The sequence below is a fragment of the Grus americana genome, chromosome 11 (genome assembly GCF_028858705.1).
Source record: "Grus americana isolate bGruAme1 chromosome 11, bGruAme1.mat, whole genome shotgun sequence".
NCBI classification, from domain to species: domain Eukaryota; kingdom Metazoa; phylum Chordata; class Aves; order Gruiformes; family Gruidae; genus Grus; species Grus americana.
The window spans coordinates 24,294,690-24,319,782 of NC_072862.1; the positions used below are offsets into that span (position 1 = coordinate 24,294,690).

The following is a 25,093-nucleotide window of genomic DNA, read 5'->3' on the forward strand; positions in this document are numbered from 1 at the left end:
TACAACCCCTGTATAAAATTCAGGCTATACCACAACAGACACACATATCCCACGCATTGAATGACGGGAAATGAAAAGTCTGGTGGAGCCTGACAGCCAGACACAGCTACACCTATAGCTGTTTTCTATATATGTAAAAACATGTAACAACTACCTTGCATTTCAGACATTTGTTCAGCCTTCAGCTATTCTCACTGACATATGACAGTCACAGAGTTACTCAAATGTGGCTATCAAAGCTTTTATACTTTGACTCAGTTTATGAGCCACAGACATCCTTTTCCAGCCCTACACAACAGAAATGGACCATCCTTTGGATACAAATCTTTGGGTTTTTTTTCTAATTTTATCTGGCATCTGTGTCCTTCCTCTTCTCCAAACACTGCACGTGAAATTACTAAGAAAATAGTTCTTACAAGTGACAGAAAAATCAGTGGGCTCTCAGCAGTTTTACAACACAAACACATTCGAACACATATTGCAAAAGACAGACTGCGCAAGCAGTAGAGAAAGTCACTGCCTACATCAGTCAGACTCTATTTTCCAGAATTCATAGCAAGTGGTTTTGGTGTCTTGTTCACACAAGCCCACTGGAGAACAATAAAGTAGATATTATGCTAAACTGTAGTTTGGACTCTTCTCCACTCTGTCGTTGGAAGTCAGACCAGGACATGGTCTATCTACTGAAAAGCTGCTTGACTTTCTAAGCCTTGGTGTGACTGCAGACAGAGACAGATAGAAACAGGGAAGGAAAGAGGAAGGCAGAACACTGGTCACTTAGAAGCAGAAGAAATAGTGTTTTGTTTGTGTGTTTTCAAAAGCAGAGTCAAGCTTTAATCGTATTTCATACAGAAAAAAAATTACTGAGCCAAAAAATCCCCAAAAGACAGATGACTCCTATCTTGGTCAAAGTCTCCCTTCCCAGGTGCCTCTCTGAAATAATATTTCACTCTGGGAATGGGAAAAACCAAACAAACAACAAAAAATCCCCCCCAAAAATCTAGCAGTGGCAACTGCAGTCAAAAGCAGGCGAGAAGCTCCAAGCCCACCAGCGCAGCACTTGTCCCAGTGCTCTCGCAGGGGTCTGAACAACGCTCAGAGATGCTGCTGCAAGCAGCTCTGCCCTGCTAGCACAGATACAAGCCTCCCAAATACAGCACTGGGAACACCTGTGTGAGCACCTGGGGTTGTTCTGCAACTAACACTAACAGAACTTACTAAAAAAGTCCCTCATCTCACCCCTTTCAAGGTTTTCCGTCACCTGGGACAGGCATATACCCATATGATTTGGAGCCACTGAGTGAACCAGACCTGATTTCTCTTTCCTAGCAGAAGTTCAAGTCTTACTTTTTTTTTTTTTTTTTGACTAGGAGACAAGATCTGAAGAGCTCTAATTCACCTGAGACATGCCCAGTGGTCCCAAGCACAGTCAGGTTGAACTCCATGACAAATATCCTGTAGGGAACAAAAAGCAGAGATGGCAGGGAAGAAGAGGTGGTACATGTGCATTTCACGGCACGTTTATTCTCCTGCAGGAAAAGGGGCGAAGAACATTCTAACTATTTATCATGACTTATACATAACGATCCCAATAGCTCTCAAGCGTTAATGGAAGATATGCACCTACACTGAAACTTTGGTAGCAAATGTGCGCAATTGCCTGGGTTTTGGTTTTGTGTGGGGTTTTTTGTGGGTTTTTTTGTTGTTTGGTGCTTTTTTTTCACCTGTCCTCTCATTGTCCAAACACTCACCCCATGACAAAGCATCTTACTATGGATGCATATGCCTGTGATTAATGCTGGTGCACCACCCTGCTAATGTACTCAGCTCAAGATTTATTGATTTACTTTTTTTTTGCAAGCCATTATATAAAATGCTTTATGAAGCTGTGACATTAAGGATGGGTTCATTGCAACACTGGAGAACAAAGAAATGCACTGTCATGTATTTCTTTGTTGCACAATATTAGAGAGACCTGAGCTGAAACTCAGTTACTACAGTGTATCCTGGAGGCATTTAAATCTCTTATAACTACTTAATCAGCATTAAGCTTTGCTACAATACGTATGTCCTATTACTTAATGTGTTGTTTGCTAACTATCTGTTCAGCCATTTGATCCAATTCAGAGTCGAATCCAAAGCACATCCTCCAAACCCCTTCTTTGTCACGAGAGGGGCGAACACCCGCACACATAGGGCTGGGATGGGCAAAACACCACTTACTCTGGCTTAAGTCCCTTGTATAAGAATCCAGCCCCGCTCTAGTAACACTCTCCAACTGCAAGCTTACAACGCAGGTGAGGATAAATACACCTCCCCTGACCCACAGGCTTTAGCTGCCCCCCAAATCAATGGTCTTTGCCCAGTAGTTCCCTGGGCACTAGACACAAGGCACTGTCTGGCACTGGTGCAAGCCCACGGAGGCAGCGGCAGCAGCACGATGTCTTCACAGAAGCAAATGGATCAATGGTGCAGGAGAAGCTGGGAGGACTGGAACGAGCCTTGTGATCAAAAGCTGGGGACACTGATAAGTCTCTGAGATCAGAGGACAACTTTTATAATCCATCCAAAATAACCCATTTTAAAACTGGAATAAGTCAGTTACTGTTAACGCTCTTGTTTCCAAACAGCGATCTCACCACTTACAAAACTGAGCCACTCCTGAGCTCCAGGAGCAGAAGAGGCGACCCTGCTCCCTCTGCCTGTTCCCAGACACGCTTCTTTGGAGACGGGGACTTGTCCCGCTGCAGCGCCGGGAGGGCCTGGGATCTGCACCGCGGCTCCAGCAGAGCATGGGAGTCTGGATGGAAAACGCCGACCCAAACTTAACACCAGTGTTATGAATGGCACTGTGCAACGTTACTGCAGCCTCCCCCTTCCTGCACTGAATCGCTTGCTAAGAGCAGTTAAACTCCAGCTGCTTTTCAAATCTCAAATCTAAATGCTTGGCAGCCTTCCATGTCCTTCACCGCCACAAAGAAAACATTTAACCCTTCCAAGGCCTGCCAATAAACTGTTAGGTAGCTGTCCTCTTTCACCCCCAGAAAAGCTGGTGGAGCCCAGCCCAGCCCTCGGGAGGGTTGCTGCCACCAAAAGTGTCCCCACGCAACCGCCTGCAGAGATGGGTGATGCTCACCACTGCGCCCAGCAAAAGCTGCCCAGCAAAAGCTACACGCCTGCCGCCTCGGCTAGCGGGTTCTGAAGGGTCTGCTGTGCACTGTGTTAGTATTTTCAGATGCTAATGAAACACGCTTGAGGCTGTTTCAACAACCCTCCCCCAAGCTGAAAGGGAAAGGAAGAAAAGAGCTCAGTCACTGAGACAACAGCTTGCCTGTCATTCCCCCAGGTTTGGGAGGGCACAGGGATGTCGTCCCCTGGGGAATAGCTGAACTCAGATATACCTCAGGAATACCTGAACTCAAGCTCCAACTGCAGTAATTCTCCCTACAGATGCAAACTAGCAAGGGACTGGAAAGGTGAAGCACCCTTCCAGGAAAACAAAATGAACAATAAACCAGCTAGACTTACATAAAAGCATAAAGAGCCTCTGCTGCCTCTTCTGTGGTTTCATCTACAGCCCACACTTAGGGGAATAAAATATTACCAAAGATGTATTTCAATCTAAGCCACATTTAATTTTTTTTTAAAAAAGTATACTGTGACATCAAACACAGTTTTTTTATATTTCACATTAAGACTGCTTATTAAAAGCTAAGAAACAAAACCAGTCATCCCCTATATCTGCACTCCGTAACAGAAAACAGCAATAAAACCTACAAGTGAGATATTGCTGTGGTGGCTCTAAGGAGTTACAGAACAAGAGATCACAAAGCAAACTTTGAAACAGTAATTTGCTGAAATTGATTTTCAATCCTTGAAAGCTCTCAGGGTTTCATTTCCCAACTGAAGCATGTAATCTGGACTCCTCTGATGCACCAGGTCTCTTAGGAGAGTCAAACACATACAATCCACTGCGATAATTTGGTAGCAAACTCCAAACAGACTGATCTCCCTATGCAGAAATTGGCCTCCATCTCTGGTTTCAGGAAGACACTTCTCCTCTCAAAAGCAACCATGCTGCTGGAATACGGCTCACAACATACCCACAACAGACGTTTTTCGGAGAGGTGCCAATTCACCGTCTGCTGGACCTACGTGCTGTGGCTCTCCCAGAGAGCTGACCCAACTCCGCGCCCGCTGCCCGCACGCCCCGTGCCCTGGCCCTGCCGAGCGGGAAAGCCTTACAGAGCAGTCGCTGCCACGGACCTGGGCACAAATGGCCTGGGGACAGAAGCAGCCTGGTAGGGAAGCGGCTGGGAATCCCTTCTAATGCCATCGGACCCTTCCTTGCCATAATGGCAGTCCTGAATAGTCTCGCTTGTCCCTAACCAGGTGAAAATGAGTCTAATGGTTCAGTATTTCCATTAACCACTTTGTCTAGCCTACGTATAACTTCTACGTACTTTTCTCACTAGTCAAGTATTTTTTGTTGTTGTTGTTACTCTTGGTTTTTGACTTTAACGTCCTTCTGTTAATCACTGATAATTATTGACTCAAACCTCCCACTTCAATGATGTTAGAGAAGAACTACTCCACGTGGTGCTCTGTGCTTCATGCCTACAGTCCAGAATTGCAGTTTTACTCTGCCGTTATGTCCCTTCACAAATCCGTGTTAAGTTTGCCTCATCAGAAATGTCCACAAACCACACATTTTCAATAATCTTAAGTACAAGTTTCTCCTGTTAATTAAAGCCTGCCCTCCTCTGTTACAAGGTCTGTTGAAGGCTCATTTATTTTCTTACTCATACTTCTTACTCTAATATTAAAGGCCTATTTTAAAGCTTCTGTCAAACGTTTCCAGCAGTGAGTCTTTCTCGGGCAGACTTAACACTACCATACTGTGGCAGCAGCCCAGGAGCAAGTTTATGGGACTTCAGCACTAGATACCACAAATATATCAGACTTAAAAGAATTTACAATTAAAATAATATTGACAAAATGTCAAAGCTGGTACAGCTATCAAAGATCAGAAGTCTCCTACTGATTTAATTTGGCCATAACTAATTTATATGTAAAACATGAGATGAAAGCTTTGGCTAAATTTATACTCCCAGCATTAGCGGCCTACTTTCACAAGGTGCCACACCTCCTGGATGTGGAAAATGCTTAGTTTATACCACCCAATCCTACCGAGATGCAATCATCTCAAAACCACTGGCTTAGAGCTCCACCACTACTTCAAACAATTTTAATGAACTCCCAAAGGAGTTATCTATCTAAATTAATGATACCTATTATACCGCTTTATAAGTAGCAGCGGTACATGAAAGATTTTGCTTACATTTAGATTATGGAAATGGTACTTCTTTATAGAAAAGGCATAGAAAAGGAATGAAGGAAAATGCCGTAATATTTAACAATATTATATGGGAGCTTGCAGAGGCTGGATTAAAAAAAATATAGAGAGAATTTCCCTTTACAGTCACAGTACTCCTCCTGGAGTACAGCAGAGGTGAAGCAGATGTCTGCCAGCTCCAGGGGACCACAGGGACACGGTACAAGCCACGGAGTGACACCCATTCCGCGCCCAACTCGGAGAAGCGCCCACCAGGTCTGCCCGTGAGTTCGGAGCAGCAGCCTTCCTCTGCTGCTGGGGCCATCAGAAACACCCGAGTACTCGGCAGCTGTAGGAAACCACGTAGCTCATGGATGCGGTAAGCTCTGTATTGTGATTCTGGATTTAAAAAAAAAAAAAAAAAAAAGAAAAAAAAATCTTATCTCCTCTTCTTCCTGAGCAAGGTCTGCTAATGGCACAGCCTTCGCTCACACAAACAGCCAACTTCAGGCAGCGTCTTCCTCTGTCTGGCTGCAGAAACAGTTCCTAACACCCATGTAGCTGGGCTCTAGCATGGTTCATGCTGTCAAGCTGGGACCACTCAGCATTCCCAATTCAAAGTTGTTGTTTTCTAATCTACCAGCAACACTTTCCAGTAATGCTTCACACACAACACACCGACTTGCACATGTACTGCACGAATTGCAAGTGTCTCTAGTGCAATTTTTTTAAATGAAGTTGCTGTGTGTATCTTGCGTTAAACTAGAGGCAGAACCACTGATGAGAGAAGAGGATAAAGTGCAGAGGGATGAAAAGCAACAACAAAGTAGAAGGAAATCAGTGTGGGCATAACCCCGGCTGCTGTGTACCACAGCCTGCAGGTCTCTTTTCCAACAAACTGTAGGTTACAACAGGAGCGGGACCCAAGCAGCTCAGATTTTCTTTCAGCAGCCTTGTTTACCACTTAGCAGAACAGACTTTAATAACTTTCTGATGACTTAATACAATTACTTCACATATATTATGACTAAATGATGAAATCTCCTTCCCTTTTCACGGTTGTACTTCAGACAGTGAGTTACATCTCGCTTGTATTCTACAGAAATAAACAGATGCGGGGACACAGCAATTGGATCTTCGTCAAACAATGGCTAAATGCTGTTTCCAGAGATTTCCTTTGTCTCTCGACTGTTATCTTACAGCTACAAGCAGCTTCGAAAAGCCAACACCACCACTGGGTCAGCTGTTCCAAATGCATTTACACCACAGCAGCCTCTTCCTTGCAGGACACGCTTTGGACAGAGCGGTCAAGTTCTGCGCACAGAACACGGTACACTGAAGTTGTATACCAGTAATTAGCAAGACATTGTTATGTTCACAACTACTCGCACTCAAAGTGCGCACTCTGTGCCTGTTATAAGGCCACTGACCTATATTTCCATAAAGGAAGAAAAAAAGTAAAATCAATCTTTGGCCATAGAAAAGAGTAGCACACTGCTCTCTTTCTATAAAAAAGGATTATTTTCTCGTAAGAACTACTGCGATATATCACACTAAAATTATACTGTATAAAAATCTATATGTAGGCAGCACTGGCAGCAGCAAACCAGAAGAGTCCCTTTGTCATGAAAAATGCTATGTCCGTTGACCCCATGCTAGTTTCTCCTCCCACAAGAGCTTTTGTCTGAGTTCCTCTGATCTCAAATGACTGAGACATTGTGAAGATCAAACAGCTACGTTAGAATAACCACCAGAACCTACACTGCCACCATTACGACACGAAAAAGGCAAGTCTCCATCCTAGATTCTGCATTTTAGGGCAAAATACCATGACAGTGGAAGTGGCAGCACCCCATTCTTGGAAGCAGTTGTCAGTGCCTGTGCCAACACGACCGTCTGTATTGTTAGTTAGCCACAAGTTGTCCCAACACATATCGCTCCTAGAGCTGCTATTTTCACATTGGGCGCACAAGTGTAACACCATGAACTTCCTTAGCTATTCTCAAAAACCAGATCCAAAACAGTTATCAGGTTGAAATCATTCATCTTTTCAATCTCTGCAGCAATGGAGGGTCAGGATAACCCAGATAAGAAAAAACGAGGCTACCTCTCCAGCTTCCAGACTTAAGCTACCCCACGGAGAAGCAGCTTGGGTTTCATTGCATGCGATTACTCAATACCTGGTTACTCTGTTCAGCATTTCCCCTTCAGTCCTGGCTACACCAGGAACAGCTCAGGCCAGCGCCAACCTGGCACACAGTGGAAAGGTAGCTCTGGTTCAGTGAAACACCAACTGCCCTGGGTTTCTCTCATCTGCTCTACTTCTAGAGCAGCAGATACCTCCCTTAGGGCAATCAAATGCTAAAAAGTAGCAGGAGATAATGAGTTAGCTACATTCACTAATGAAATAAAGGGAGAGAATACTAATCAACGTCATTTAAAAAAATCTGGATCCCCTCCTTCACCTGCAGATGAACCAGTGAGCATTTATGGGGAGCAGGGGAAGGAGACGATACATTACCACCCCAAACTTAATCCACCTAAAAAAGAGAAGAATATCAGTAAAGTACATCAAAACTAAACTTGAAAACCAAAACCTAGGGTAAACAAAAACAAAAAACAAAAAAAGAACAGACTTTAATACAGTTGCAAGAGCAGCAACAGCACAGCAACGTTATTTCTGATCCCACGGGCACATCTCCTTGCTGGCTCTTTGTGCTTCTGCCCAAGCAATGTTTTATCATAAACCACGTTTTATAATAAATCTCAGGATGCAGTTCTGAGTCAGTTTATCAGTGCAGAACTACTAGGTGGAACAAAGGAAATTTTTTCGCAAGCAGATTACAGTACTGCTTTGAGGCATACTGTAGTACACGCTCTTTCCTATTTAAAGGAAAAAAAACCCAACCAACCTGACCCAAACAAATCTAGCTTGGATAGATTGCCAAGGGCCACCTACTTTAATGGCAGCAGTGCCAAGCACAAAGCAATCTCCCTGCTTCTGCATCTGAAAAATCACACTACAGGCAAAGTGGAAGTTTTCACTCAGCATGGCAGGGAGGAGGGAGCAAAGAACAAATCTCTTTAATTAACAATTTGCAAAGTAACTCCAAGCGACCATTTCACTGATTAGAGCATTTCCAGCTACTCTTTCAATCGTGCATATAGATTTTACATCTGCTAAAAAGATTACAGCTGCGTACGAGAGACTGTCTCCCTCCACTGCTCCTGGTGGTCAGAAACCCTGGGCAGACTGACGGTGCTGATGAAGGTTGTGAGGAGCCCTGACTAAAGAGAAAGCCTCATCCTGCTATTTCTGCCGCACCGACCGACAGGCACCCAGCAATTTCATTGTAACAGAACAATGAAAAGATCCCCCCAGCAAGCACGCTACCGGGTTAATTCCCAAACAATAGCGCATCGTGGAATCTTAACTGCTAACTGAAACTTTGAGAATCATTATTTAGAGTTTTACAGTGTCAGAAGAATTTGTTTTACTACTACTTTAAAATCTGAAACCTGAAAATACACAGAGTTTAAATGGTGACTTTCAATGCCTCCATTTTCAGTATTAATTCATTTTTGGACACTGACTCTCTAAGCAGCAGCCGTTATAGCAAGGGAAACGCTGTTGTTAACATCTTCCCTTTGAATATATCAGTGCACAATGACAATAGAGAAATCACGAGCAGATGCCTCCTTGAATATGTGCAAAGCACATCAACTGAATTTCCTCGACAATTCATCTTCTTTGGAATGGATTTTTATTATGTTTCAAATGAATACAAATACTATGCAGTACTTCTTTTCTGTAAAAATACGCAGCTCTCATCATTCTTTAAAAAAAAAAAAAAGGTAACAGTTTAAAAATCAGCTTCAATGACGGTAAAAAGGTGGGAAGAAACCAGCTGCCATCTGCAGCGTGCTGAGCCAGCAGTGTGTCGCTCTCATACTGTTATTGTCACCTTGGAACTTCCTGCACTGGACAAAAGACAGGTTGGTTTGTTTTTTTCTAAAATAAAACAATACTATTCACACTGTGACCCTTCTAATTCTTTCAATACATTAGAGGACAAGAAATCCAGTCCTGCACATGAAATTTGGTGGGTTCAGTACCTTGAAGACAGGCTTGTCAACTGCTTTGCTTTAAAAACGGAGCTTTACCAATCTGCAAACAGCCACTTTTACATTTGCAGCATGTTCAGCAGCTTATTTCCAGCCACACTGCTCACTTCAGAGGTAACTCTCTTTCAGTGTATTTTAGCATTATTTAAATGTGCTTCTGTATGCACGGTTCAAAACACCAGCAATGAATCAAAGATTATCTTCTATAGGCTGCAGTGGGGTATTATTTGAGCATTACACCTGGGCCCAGAAGGGACCTAAAAATCCACAGGTAATCAGCTCTGCGAAAGACTCTGTGCTCAGAGGTTTTTCCACTGTAAGTTAAGGGTTGCCATGGGATCCCTGAACAGGGAGAAATGGGAAAGAACCATCTTTATCCTCAGTGTTACACTGAAAGCCATGTCACACTGCTGCCTTGCTCCCAAATTCAGTGCTGATAAACACATCCATTTCTACAGGCTTTCAGGACGAAAAAGACAATGTGCAAATGCACCTTCCTCCTGCAGCCTTCCCCATCCAACGCACGGGAATGGCAGTAAGTGAGGTGCGGTATCAACCCTGCAGCCATTCCTGCAGACCAGACAATCACACCACCACCCAGAGCAACCCTCAGAAGGTCACATTTGCAAGTCATCAGGCAGAGCTTGCCTTTTTTTTTTTTTTTTTTTAACCCAAAATATCCTTTTCCTCACAACTCACCAGCCTACAATCTGGTCTTATAAAAATTTTATGCAAAGCACTCAGCTTTCTCACATAATTCTGCTTTCCTGTACTATTTTTTCCCCAGCAACTTGACTGTCTAATTGGTCCACCTGCCTCTGCATCCACCTCTCCAGCTCTGGCTCCCTCTGGATTACACTGGCAGTTATTCCAGCACTCAGGCAGCTTCATTCCATACACAAGGCTAAAGCATAAAGCCACCCACAAGCCCCACTACAGAGGCTTTCTACCAAAGCTCACCATAATCTGCAATGAAGAGATGACTTTTTTGGTTTAGATTCTTAAACAAAAGAAGCTTGCTCCTTGCTCCTTGTCAACATCCTACCCCAACCCTCCATTTTCCAACTCTGCACCTCCCTCCTAGAGGCAAGGTTTCTAGAAAAGCCTTTATTTACACCTTCCTTCAAAGCAACCAAAACTCTTACACTGCCAAAAGTCCAAGCTCCTTTGCTCCACAGCAACCAATTCTATCATCAACTTTCAGAGCTTTTCAGTCTCCTTCACTCCAATTAATCCAAATATTACCACTAAAGTCATCTTTCTTCCCTTTGCTTCAAGTCATATTCTCCATGAAAAACGTGCCTTTTCCCTGCCTTCTACATTTGACACCGTTATAATACCATTCACATCTCTGACCTCTTCTCCCGTTCTTCACACTTCTGCTTTCCAAAAGCTGCCAATCCTCCTCTGCTACTGTCCTTTCTGCTTGGAAAGAACTCCTCTAGAGATTAAGCAGGTTTTTTCCTTCCTTTCTTTTCCAAGATTCTTATTATGAAAGAGAATAAATCTTGCCCCACTTTCCCTTCTCTAAGCTGTTCGCCTATATATGCAACATTACAGATTAGACACTATTCAGAATGGGGAAGGTGGTTTACTCTACGCCTTGCAAGTGTGTACAGAAGTGTTCTATGAGCATATTTTTGCTGTATGATTAACATTATTTCAAGTTTCTTTGACCTTTGCAATATATCCAGAAATATTAAGTGATAATGTTGAGAATTTCATGATTCCGTCACATTAAAAATGTATCCCTCCCTCCATTTATTTAAAAAGGGAAGAACGAGCCCTCTTGATTTGATACAGGTCAGACTACATGAACTTCAAATCAACAATACATTGTAATAAACTACTTGAACACACTTTTGGCCACTTACCAATAGTGCGCATTCTGTAATTCAGAGCACAATAAAATGTTGTGTCTACTTAACCTCTTTCTTTAAGCATGGCTCCCAATACAGCTTTTAGGGAACGTAGAACATGGAGGCTTTCCTTCCTTGGCTGCAGGGGAGATCTGCTGTGCATTTTCCTGTACAGGTTACTGGTGCATTCAAGAGGGAGAAACAGAAAGCAACACAAAGGACTACTCAGCATCTTAGCTATAAATCCTAGTGGGAAAGAGAAGTGTAATTGTAACTTCAGGAATACGCTTCCTTCAGTGATGATGTTAAGGAAACCCGGAGAACTTCAGCAATCAGATTACTGTGTATTTATAGAAGAATTGTCAGCCATCATCACTCTGAGCAGCTAGGGTCATGTCTAACAAACAAATTAATGGCCTAACACAGTGAAAACAATGGCTCTGAAAAATAAAACACTTGCCAGCAATTAAAACAGTCAAATATTGTGAACAGACTGTGTCCTGGGCTTCCCAGCAGTGTCTCTTCCACCTCTGTTCACGTATTTTAACTGCAAGGCCCAGAAAGGTGATACAAACATCTGTAATATTGCTATGTCCAAGGATACAGAGAGATGACTGTAAGCAATTACATTACTGTGCAGGTAAGGCAGCTGTGGTCAAAGCAGCCTGATCTAATGCAGTGTGTCTTACGTTTCCAGCGACTGAAGATCACCTTCCACTTGAAGCTGTCCTAAGCAGAGTGTCAGCAATTTCTGTCTGCCCTTCAGTGAAGCATTCAGAGACCAAGGTCTAGGTCTTCACTGAAGAACAAAGATGTCAGGGCTGGTTGGGTAGGTTTTTTTAGGTTTATTCTGAGAGTGTAGGTGAACTTGATAAGCTGTAAACTTAGTTAAGGAAATTAACTACAGGATTTGACTAGAGCATGAGTGTTAAGAGTCACCTGAGACTCTGGAAAAACAAACTCATGACCCTTCGTCCGATGTGAGGGAAGAGAATAGGATGGAGTGATAAAACTATCTTTGTAGAGGTCCTCATGCCGGGTATTCCTTTTCTCTAGGGTTAAAAAACAAACAACAAAAAACCCCAGGATAAACAATTGTGTGTCTGTTTGACACAGACCTGAAAAATCCCAGCATTATCAACAGAAAAAGAGGGAGAGTGTCCCCTGCGCGTAGCAGGGCCAGGTAACTGCACGGTGTTCATTATCCTTCAGATTGACACGTACTTTCTTGATAAAGCCTATCAGTCGATAATGCAGACCAAGAAAGTTTATTCAGCACAAACCTCAGAAAAACAGCTTCTATTATATAGCCTTGGAGGAATGAAATTACTCATATGCTGCTGGTAGCACATTTTAAAAAAACCCACAAGTTATTTAGTACATATTATATCGCACCATGTCATGTCAGCTATTTTTCTTAGCTAATGTAGAAAAGTACACACATTAAAATATATTTCCTTCTTTAGTTTACATAATCAGAACAGAACACCTTTTACTTTCCTGGGAAAGAATTGCTCATTTATTTTTCATCTTCTCTATACTGGGCACGGCTGCCTCATGACTTCACAGCCAAATCGCCCTTTGAAATCTGTTTTGGTGCCACTAAAACACAGGAGAGATCAAAGAAGATTAAAAGGAATGGCAATTAGCAATTACTCAGGAGCAATTACTCCTTCTAGTGACTCTTCCAGGACACAGAGCTGCTGAGCTAGCTAGTGACAGCAGTAAATAAAACTCATAATCTGTAACCACCCTGTTGGCCTGTCTCAACAGGCCGAAGTTAGATAATTCAACAGAAAGCATCAAAACCACTTGTGTCTGCTACAGCAATTCCAGGTGCGCCAAATGTCACCCTTCTCCTCCCAAAACCAACTCATCATGTCTGTGCAAGTGTCCTGAGAAGACATGAAAGGAATGACAGCATCCTAAACATGCAGTCTTGAATGACTCCCAACCGATGTGGGTCAACATCTGGTTTTAACCCACCATCACCACTGCTGCCAGCAACGTCTGAAGAGGAGCTGCTGCCAGATGCATTTGACCACCTTCCTTGTGCCACTATTAAGGACTGAAAGGATTATTTAAAAAAAGCCCCAGCAACATTAAAACTTTGTATCCTATCAGATAGTTACAAAGCAGCAGATAAAAACTTTTGCAGCCAGCCCTGACAAGCATATTTCCCATAAACATAAAGCAGAGATTCCACCTCAGTTGATTTCCTGACTTTTTTTTTTTTCCTTTTAAACTTCCTTTTAGTTTTGACAGGAGGCGGCCTCTGCCTGGCCAGAGGACGCACAATCGTTTTCTACATCCTTCCTCTTAGGTGGATCAAATCCAGAACGGTTGCAATGGAAGTAAAGTTTCCTGTTCCCCCAGACATCTTGCAGTTCTCTCAATAGGCAGTAATACAGGACTTCCAAAATACACACTATAAAGACTAGATCTGCCCACAAACACTCTCTACAACAAGATGGAGAAGAGCCACAGTAGTTTTTCTTTCATCAGCAGTCAGAAAAAATGAAGGAAGGAATTTCCACTATGCGTCTGTAGTATAAAACAGTGGATCATATTCCACCTTCATCTCCAACACTTTCATTCTTCACAGCACAGAGTCTCCTCGGACTAATATCAACCTAAAACTTTTACCATGAGGCAGGCTAAAGCTACGCACAGCAACAGGGACTGGGGAAAACCAGGCTGTTCATCTTGCTCACTAGCTTATAAGAGCCACAATATGTTATCCTTGATTTCTCTCACACAATGCTTTCAAATTAAATTTGCTATCAGATCTACAAATCATCACAGGAGGCCTGTGTACATCCTCCTCTTTCCACTTACCTGCACAGCAATGGTGAAATAGCAACTATTTGAACTTCTGCCACTTTCTGATGCATCATACAAGAGAAAAGGCAAGTCCCTGAAGATGGTCATGTTGACCTGGCCTTTTTTGTGGGCCAGAAGGCTGATATCTCTGTTCACACACCCTGCCTCACTATTCCCTACCAACAATTACAAGGCAGTTCAACCCAAAATGCAATACACAAATAGGCATCTTCAGAGGAGAAGAATCCCAAACCACACAGAGTCAATTGGCCCAGATGTCTTCATTTTAACACGAAAGCTTTCATGCCATTTCTTTCCTCCTCATCACATCTTCACCCCACCACAATTTACCAGCAGCAGAAGAAGCAGCTAGGCTAAAAAAAGGCAAGGAAAGAACAACATACATACTGAGATGACACAAAGCGACAGGCAGAGAAATCCCTAACTGCGAAGTTCCAGTTATTTGTCACATTAGATTTTGATCTTTATTTTTCTTTAACTGAATTCAGTTTCCATTCAAAGTTTAAGAGCAGTCACATCCAGCTGATTATTGTCAGCCTTCATTTCCAGTCAGGTAACTAAATGCTTCTTCTCCCGTTCAGCAGAGAAGAGCTAAAAAAAAATTTAAAAATGAAAGTCTTCGCAAGAAACCTGACATCACCCACTTCCACTTTTCCTGCACTCTTCAGTTCTCACCGGGATCCATCTCACACGAGCGTGTTTGTGCAAAATGGTGTATGGGTGAGGTGGAAAGACAAAGCACAAGAAAAAACCCACCCTAAAACCTTGCAAACTGACAGCTCATCCAAGGGCTGTGTAAAGCAAAATGCAGCTCCAAGCAAAGGTGGCTGAAACGTGGCAGTATCTAGAAGGAAAAAATCACCTTCAGCTGTAGTGACGCAGAAGGCTGGATTGAAATCTGCTGATCAGCATGCTTTTGAGCGGCATTTGGAATCCGTTACGGGCACAATGCTGCCTCTGGGGTGGGGAGAGCTTTACTTTTAAGCTGTTCTTAAAGGTTAGGAAATAAAGACAAGACTTGTGTGTGTGCTTGCAGGGACTGGTTCCTTGCCTATGCAGAGCACATGGACTGATTCCAGCTCTGTCATCCCACAGCCAGGACCCATGAAATTAAAGGAGAGCTTGACTGACCTGTTTGATCACCTGTGACAGTTTGCCCCACAAATCTCCTTCTCTGTCATACCCCAAACGAGAGGTATTATTGAACCCCCACATCGAAGTAACATGCATTTCCTCATTAATTTTACCACCAAATATTATCCACGTATTTGTTACTATGTCCTAAAGAAATTAAACGAGACACTTCTGGTTTTCAGCTGTGGTCACGTAGAGTACATTGAGATCAAGACATGGGCTCTTCGATAACCTCCCTCCTGGCAGGAGAGGCCAGCCGATTATCTCAGGGCTAGATGAGAGTAGTACCCAACACTTCCAAGGAAGGTGCAAGAAAGCTCATGAGTAATAACTGCTGATTGTTTACCACATCCAGCTGTGGCTTACAGTCTCTCTAACTTTTACCCAGTCTAAATTTAAGCAATGGTTTGAGCTCTCAAAACAATCTTTCCTGCATCAGTGCCACAGAGACTCCTGCTGAGCTACAGATTTCATAAGTAATGAAATAGGCAGTTTCAATACTAAAACAATAAAAGTTCAAAGGTACTTTGAGGTATTAAGTTAAGCAACATATGAAAAAGTAAAAGCCATCACTTTCATGATGGAAAACACAAGACTATAAACTTTACTATTATCCTTTTGTGCAATCCAGTGTTTCGTTATGCTCCCACATCCTTAGAAGTTATGGTGGAAAAAGCAATAGAAGGGGAAATTATGCTCCAAATATTTTGCAGCAAGAAAATTTGTACTGGGAGTAAAGCAGAAAAAGTACAGCCGAAGCATGTCTGTGCTTGGACTAAACAGATTCCTCTGCTTTTTGAGACAGCAGTTCTCAGACTGAGAGTACTGATGTGCAGGACCCACAGCTCCAGTGTGGCCCGCACACCGAGTTATGTGTCTGTCAAATGATCTGGGACATAATACAGTGTCACTGCAGAACTAGCAGGTATTTGAACAAGGCATAGTGAATTTCTACTGGGTAGAACCACTGTGGCAACAACAGGCTGGTTCAATGGATGGAACCAGAAAGCTAGATTTACTGTACTGTTGGATTACAGCTTCGGCTGGATCTAACACCTTGCTGAAGTCTCAGAGAGACAACCCATCTTAGCAGCTGCCAGTATTAAGCAGATATCAATCAGCTCAAGAATCTTCCTTGTTTTGGTTACACAGCAGAAGAACACATAACCTCAATACAAGCTGTGGTGCGCACAGTGCACCTTCACTCACCTCTTTCAGTTCCTGTGCAACAGAATTAAGGCGTTCATTTTCAGACTGGGTGTTGGCAAGGACATTTCTGAGCTGCTTCAGTTCTGTCTGCAACTCCATAACCTTCTTCATGTAGTACTCTTCCTTGGTAGCTGATTCCTGAATCAAGGTCTCCTCTCTGCTCTCTCCATCTGCTGCTACCTTCTTGTGGTTGGTATGGGCCTGCCCAAAAGCCTAGGACAGTCAGAAAACAAATCTTTTATTAGTAAACCCAGAATTTTGCATAAGTAATTTCCTTTTTAAATAGTTGAAACTATTGACCCTCATATTTCTTTGATGCAAAACGATGCAACCTTTTCTTACACCCTCCTCTTCTGGGATCAGACCTTTAAATGTTATCAAGTGGCCAAGGCTTTTGAAAGTAAGACACAGCACCCAAACACTGTTTTGCGATGCATAGGATACTTACGTAGAACCTCATATAAACCCTCGTGGGAGGGACCAACAACATACTGATTTGAGCGTGCCGTTAAAGCAACACTTTGGTTTTTAACAAGACGACTGCAAGATAACCTGACACTTTTGCATTCACATATTCTCTACAGTTGGGTCAGACTCACTTCTGCAAAAACTGAATCACTGAAAACAGATTTAGCATTAGCAGCCTGTTCCATTTCTTCAGCTAGGAGCACACTTACTGCTCCTGATCCAGCTATACCAAAGAAACATATCATCCCCCTCAGCTGCTCATTGCTAGAGATTACTGCCCCCTCAAACCTGCTAACCCACTGCAGCCATAAGCAAGTGAGGTTAACAGGGCTACTCCGTAACCAGGTTAAGCTGACGTGGGTCATTCTGTCCGAAGTAGGTCAGCAGACACTCACCCCACCAGCTCTGCTGCCTGCTCTTGGAGACGTCATCGCTAACAGCACGCCAGTGAAGGGACTTAGAGGCAGGTCACAGAGATCTAACCTCTTCAGCACAGCGTGCCTCTGTTTAGACCTGACATTCTCAAGTTTTACCTCCTCCTGCTTCTTTCTGGGGGCTTTCATTTTGCTTGAAACTCCACGAGCTGGCACTCCTAGCAGCGGTGGTCTCCAACACACGAGCAGGCTGCCCGTACAGACCTCCCAGCCGCTGGACTGCAGCCTTTAAGAAAGCCGTCAGTGGCTTTTACTAATAGATGTTACAAAGCAAAGAGTTTAACATTTTAAGTATCCCATCCAAGATATATTTGGAGTTTTCAGGTGCTGCAGCATCTTTTGGGATGCCAGTGTGCATACAGCAGGTTTCCAGAGCCAACGTTAATAGTAGGCATTAAGCCAGGTCAAGGACAGATCAGCATATCATAAAACTCCTTGTCTAGTTATGCATTACCTTTCAATTAATCATCTTTTGCTAGCTCTTCAGAAATAACTGTCAGCACAGAAAAAAAATCTGCTTCGAAGAGAAGCAGATTTCAGTATTTTATTACTTGTGTATATTAGCCCAGATGTGGTCTTAACAGTGCAGTAATTATTGAATACACCAGGGCTGAAACAGATGATTGAATGTGCTAGCTCTGCCTACAGTTAAAGACACCCACATATTGCTCCTATCAGATAAAATTTTATTTCAGATAAGCAAGTCAGAGATACAGGAGACAAATATCCATTGAAGAAATTCTAGCCAGATTCACTGAGATGACCTAAGGGAAATTAAAAAGCGTCACATTTCAGACAGAAAGTAAAGCACCATCTGTGCAAGTCCTTGTCAAATGAGTTTCAACAAAGCAGCTTAAAAGCCTAATACCTAAGATCTCCATAAATGTTAAAGGGATAGCAAAAAACATGCAAGCTTCTCAAACACAGTATCTTTTTTTCCCCATAAAGAACAAAGACCCACCTTTTACAGACCTGCATTTGTTACAAATCTCTGACACACAGAAGGGGACTCAGGGCATCCCTTTGCCCACTGAAATGGCACCATTTTCTTGGTAGCGTGATGCCAATGCAGAGCACGCCGAAGCTCAGGGTACTCAAAGCCACCTCTGATCAGCCAGACAGCAGAGTCCAAGCATGATTCAATCAAGGAATTCAGTAATACCGCTAAGGGAGAAATTCTTAAGAATAATGACTGATTTGCTCTTAAAACATTTGATGCAGATGCTAGGCCTTGGGTTTCTCTAACAACTGATGAGAGAATGTCATCATTTTGTAGAAGCCACTATCGACAGGGAGTATTTTAACACAGAAAATGGCAAAGCAGATGAGATTGGGCTTTTTTTTTTTTTTAATCCAATATCCTGTCTTCTACAGAGGCTAATGTCAGATGCTTCAGAGAAAGGTGCAAGAAACCCCATAATCTCCCAGAGCTGGGGACTGCCTTAAGCCTTGAAGCAGGATGCTTAACGTGTATCTGGAAGGGCTATTAACATTGTCACCCATGTAAAATATCCCCTTATTTTTCATGGTTTTATGCCTTTTTGGCCTCAAAATCCTACAGCAATTACATTCTGTATTTTAAATCATACTCTTACATGACAGTTTTTTGTCAGTTTACAAGTTTCCCACATTTCCATAAAAGAGAACATTTTTTTGTTCAGAGATGTGAAGGTGTGTTGTTATTGCATGATCCCCTGTCAATCATTCATTGTTTTCAGAGACTTCCATCACACCCCTCTGTTCCCTCATGAAGGTGAGGTGAAGTTCAGTAAGTTATCATCACTTTTCTGTTAAGAGGTTTTTTCCATGCCCTAAGACAGTCAGACTCTCTTTTTAGAAACTGCCTTTTGTTATGGCTTGGCCCAAATGGCACGACTAACCCAACCAAACAGGAACAGCAGATGTCAGCTCACATAGACCAACTGCAGAAACGAGCTCATGGATCACCCTTACCAAAGGATGCTGCTATTCTTTGCTCCAGTTATTTCTGCACAGCAAGGCTGTTATCTGCTCTCAACCAGCAAGCTTGTGAAGTTTCAGCAGAAACCCTGCCATTACCATGATGGTATTACTGTCCCAGGTCAGGACACAGGTACAGAACCGTAAGCGGACACTGACGCTACACAGAACACAAGAAATCTTTTTAGAAGACATGGTCATCAGGACAGGCAGCCTGGAATAATTCCATCTGGGTGGATTTATAAGGGAACACTTAAAAAGCACCTCCTTTCTAACCAAGCTTCATTATCTCTCTTGTACATACTTTGAAATGACCTCATACATTCATGTTACAAACCATTTTTATAATTGCAACAGCCTATGTGGAACAGGAAATTTAACTGTAACAAAATTGTGCAAAATTACAGGGCAATGCAATTACCTTCCATGGCTGCAGCCCAGGCCTGTTTTAAATCAAGCTATTACAAGGAAAATTGACTTTTTACTGATATGCATGAAACCCATAAACCTTCACATACCCAGAAGTCCAGCATCTACCCATCCACTTTTGCTTCAACATTACATGAAACACAGAAATAGAAGCCAAAGTTACTCAGCTCTTCCTCCTCTTCCAAAACCTCTATTTCTATTGACTAAGGTACCAAAACAGGGAAGAAAACCGTTCAAGGTTATATAAGAATTATACTCTTCGGCGTATAATCTCTTCACAGAATAAATGAGTTTCTGACAACTCATTTGCACATACCTCGCTGGCCACGAGGGCTGCAAAGCATCATGTTCTGCTGAACAGCTGCCTCAAGGAATTACAGCAAGACACTATCAAGGTTCTCTTCTTTCAGATTTCCCAAGGTCAGGTGAAAAGCAAAATCAGAGAGTTCATGAACCAAAATGCTATCTTGCTATTTGGTCAGCTAGATGCACTCATCAGTACATTGGAAAACACTTTGCACTACTGCACAAAAGGTACAATTAGCTTCCATTTATCTCTTCAGAAAGCTGCATGAGACACAGATCAAAAGTCCTCCCTTGATTTTAACACCATCTGAAACTAACCAAAACCAACCTCCACCCCAAACTCACACAACCTCAGATTCTGTACAGCCATTGAAGTGACACTGGGGAGAGCTCTTTCTGAGCTAGAGCAAAACCAGTACAACCTCAAATCCTCTACTGCCTTCTGCAAAGAGCCGGTGTCCCTAAAGTCCTGCTGAGATCTGACACTAGTCCACATGCTGCACAGGGACTGCCGGAGGCTCTGGGGGCTGCCCCGTGCCCCCTCCCTGGGCACTCTCCGTACCTGCTGTCCTACTTAGCGTGCAAGTCGAGGCACGCGCTGAACGAGAGCAAGAATGGAAAGGCAGAGGAAAAGCCTCAGAGCTGCTTAAAGCAGATGCACTGACAAGGGAAGAGTCACAAAAATCCCATCCTGCCCCCCACCCAAACGTTACAGAGGAACAAACAGCAGTAATAAGATGATCTCCCTCTTACTCAGTCAAAATGATGGGGAAGCTCCTGTGGCATGGAAGAACACACCCAAGAAAACAGAAAACAACAAAAATATTTCAGTGAGGGAGCTTCATAAGATAAGATGCTTACAAATTCATTTGTCATCTAAAACTGAACTAAAATGTTCTCCATTTAAAGAACTGGGGGGCAGGGAAAGACAACTGCTTATACATGATTTGAAGGACTAAAAAAGAGGGAGGAAAATCTTAGAAGGGGCTCAGGGCACCATAATACAAATCAACTTCTGGACAGTATGTGTCATCCTAGTAACATTTAAAATTTTATTCCTTCAGATCAAAACAACCCACACAACTTCGACTGGTAACAAACATGGAAAACTTATTTTTTATATATATATTTTTTATATATATGTATTTTTTAATTATTATTATCCCCCCCAAAAAAAAGTTTGCTAGTATAATTCTTCAGCCTGAACACAAGCCAAAATTATCTTTTTTTAAAAAAAATTCTACCTTTTTTTCCCTTTGGTCAGCTTATCTCACATTCTTTATTTGTTATGACAGAAACAGTTGAGAATTAACAAAAGTAAACACAACATATTCCAAAACATGCATCAGAAACCAAGGTCAGATTTTCAAAGAGATGCAAGTACTTGCTTAACCAGTTTATACATAGCCTAGAGCCAAGTACTGGGCACTGGTTATCATTCCACACAACCTCACTGAGCTTGCTAATGCCTCTTCATACACAGGACAATAAAGGATCATTTTGTCCTTTTTGAAACAAGCTGTCTGCTGTTTCATCACAATGCTGAAGTAAGTACACAGCTTATTCTTGGGAAGAAAAAACCCCACAAACTCTCACATACTGATTGCTAACCCCAGTTGGTCAGGAGTTAGTAAACAGCCATCTCAGCAGCAGGTAGGGGAAGAAAGCATTAAAACTATTAGTGATTTTAACGTCTACTCTGTAATTGCTTAAAATTTGCATTTACATATACTCGTGAAGTGAAAGCATTGCAAATTTGAATACATCCTTCTTAGTCTACAAAAGACCTAACAAGGGCACATTAGAAACCCCACATATAGCAGAAAATTGCTTTTAACACTTTTAACTGAATGCTAGTCAAGGGTATTCTCAACCTTTAACTGGCTTTAACACTGTGCTCAAGTTCACTGAAAAACAGGTCCTAGGAGGGAGCCAGGATGCCCCATGAATTACCCCATCATCTCCTGGGCAGGTTAAGGCTGGAGCTTGCAAGACAAAGCTCTCCATTTTAATACATTCTCCTTCTGTGCAACATTCAGGGAGGTTATGACACCTCTTCCTCAGCTTGTCAAGAACGTCAAACCTTTCGTCAATAAACACAAGTTTTGAGTGTTTCTAAAATTTTCCTCTCCGTGTGCAGGCGGAGAGAAGGACAGATGCCTTGGTGAACAGGGACAGTAGCACATCTTCCAGTGAATGACACATACGCTACCAAATTCTCATACTGCGCACTAGTTCTCTTTCCTTAAATGAAACCAGTTCAAGGACAAAATAAAAGGGGGATAAGGTAACATTCAAGTAAATCATCAGATTTTACCCTGCGCACAGGTCCCTGCTTGCTTGCATGCCTTAGAGCACATAGATTTCAGAGTTGGTGAAAACAGACATTGAGCAGAGTCTAAACAATGGGGTTAGGTGGTTTGGGGATTTTTTTGGGGTGGGGTGTTGCATTATAGTATTTACAAAATCCTTTAGTAGTCAACATGTGGTACCATATAGAGCACACGTTCACTGTTGAGAAGCAGGATGCTCCTGGCAACCAAGCTGTACACATCCACCAAGAGACAGCAAGGGGAAGAAAAGACTAAAATACAGCGTGGTTTTGTTTCTGATGCTTCACAGACCTAAAAATTAAGCTGCTGTTTCTAATAAAGGATAAAGAAAGCTTGAAAAAATACCAACACAGAAAGTATCAATTAATTTTTGAATCAAGAAGAACATCAGAAAGAGCAAAGTGGCAATATTCGACCTTAATGTCATTAGCGGGTGGGCAGAGACAGAACTCAACACAGCTGCAAGGTCTGAGTCCTGGAGGCAGACACCCCGACAGACTCCAAACACAAATTCCCAAGATAGAGGTCTATGTGCAAGCAAGTGATCCTGCATCCCAGTGACAGAGATGGATCATATGATAGTGTCACTAAAAATCAGAAATCCATGCAAACCTTGTACTTCAAAAACCTTCACTGGCTTACAAATAAATGTTTCAGTGGGATGTAGCCACAAAAAGCTTCCCAAGGAAAGGTGATGTTGCATGCCACAGCATCACAATGGAGAGAGCAAGTAAGAAGCAGTACCAGCAGGTAAATGATGACCATCCAGCTAGTCAATCAATCACAGACCTGGTTAGAACTGAGGGTGCACAGCCCACCTTCCATATGGGATGAAGAGGCACCTACGTGCCACTTTGTGTCCTCAACAATTTGCTGCCCAAAGCAATGAGCCTGTGGCATTGCCAGTCCAGAACTACAGTTGCCTGGGCCAAAGGGTTCACTAATATTGACTACAAACATAAGGTGTAAAAGGTGTCACTGGTTGCAGCTGCTTATGTATCTGTAGACATATGGAAGAAATAGGAAAATAAGATTCTGAGCCTAATGCTGGAAGCAGAGGACAGACACTAGCTTTACAGCCACAATGCTCCAAACTAACAGAAACAACAGAGGAGCAGTCAATACGAAAACAACACTATGCCAAAGACCACTAGCATTGTCCCCAGGTTATCTCAGGAAAAAAAAAACATCTAACCCAAAGCCTTCACTGATTAGGATCAGGGACTCAGAAGGAGTCACACAAATCAAATCACCTGAAACTGCTGGGGACATAACAAACAACACTGTCCTTTTAGGATTTGTATCATTTTTCAAAATGTTGGGTAACCGATGCCTTTGCTACTAATAAAAATTCACATCTCCTTCTTTTACAATGCACAATAGCAATGATGCCTGACGCCAGCATCCCCCATTGATGGGTAGGGTGCTACCTCCAGAAGTCCTGGTTTTTCAGAAAACCTTCATGGACATGCATTAGAAACAGCATCCAGACTACAAACCATCCAGCACCTACAAGCTCCAGCTTGCTTTAGACATGACAAAACTCTAGTAGTGCAGTTTTCAAGATTATATACTTTAGAGGCCAAGACTTAATTTTCCCCACTATAGAGAGCCTAAACCCAGAGGTGCCCAACCTTCCTTTGTTCCCCAAGCTGCTCTGTTTGAGCCTTCTTCTTTGTACTGGAGGTTACTTTGATATCCTGAGGGGTCAGGTTGCTTTATTCACATAAATACGGAGCTAGGAAAGCAGGTATAGTTATATGCTCTCTGCTTATCACAGATTCCCAGCCAGCATTAATGTATCATATACAACCTCTGGATAAGATCAACAGCATATAAAAGTCATAAGTGTCTCACAGACATTTCTTGCTATTGATACTGAATTTTGAGGATGTTTCTCTGCTTATTCCAGAAACCTGGTATGATAACAAAAAAGCAAAGAGACTTAAAAAAAAAAAAAGGTCAAAGATCAATTTTTCAATCCTGCTATTTATCTGTAACTGAAAACGAATCAGGGAGAAGAGAACTATCACTGCAACGGAAAAGAAAAAGAAATGCTAGCTTCAAGTGAATGTTTAACCACAAATCCTTCAACTGAATGAGAGTCAAGATGTTAGTAATGTATTTGCGTCAAAGCTATTAACATTTTATATCCAACTTGGAATGCAAGTTATGTGCATTTCTGGAGCGACTACAAATTTGTTTTTAGCAAATGCCTAAGATTCAAAAAAGGAAGATACAAGTATTTCCATAAAAATATGAAGAATATACTGTAGTAAATTGCTACAGGACACAGAATCAAATCACTAGGATGAAAATAGCAGCAAGACTGGCCATTTTTGCACATGAAGCACAGTAAAAACATGCAAGCGTAGAAGTAAAGGTCAAGACATTCTGGGAAAGTTGTTAAAGTTCTGGCGTTGGGTCTTAGGATGGTCTCTAGTTGTTAGGGATTGCTACCCTGTGCTGGTAGCATAATTCTGCATCTTCCTAATGCCTTTTTTCACATGCTGGTCATTGGTGGAAACGTGCTGAACTGAAGAGACCACAGATCTGATTCAATGTGGCAATTTATTCGTACTCCCTTACCCCCTCTCACACTCAACAGCAAAGTCAGCTTTTTTTTGTTAGTGACTAGCTGCTCTTAAAATTTCATAC

General features: G+C 42.4%; 1 protein-coding gene across 7 annotated transcripts in view; it reads right to left on the bottom strand.

Annotated features, from left to right (window-relative positions):
• The window catches only part of BICD2 (BICD cargo adaptor 2), a 95,227-nt gene that overhangs the window by 28,678 nt on the left and 41,456 nt on the right, over window positions 1–25,093 (bottom strand). For all 7 annotated transcript variants that reach the window (XM_054837798.1, XM_054837795.1, XM_054837801.1 and 4 more), the window contains exon 2: window positions 16,507–16,719. In XM_054837798.1, coding sequence (XP_054693773.1) covers window positions 16,507–16,719 — 213 coding nt within the window. The remainder of the gene's footprint in view (window positions 1–16,506; window positions 16,720–25,093) is intronic.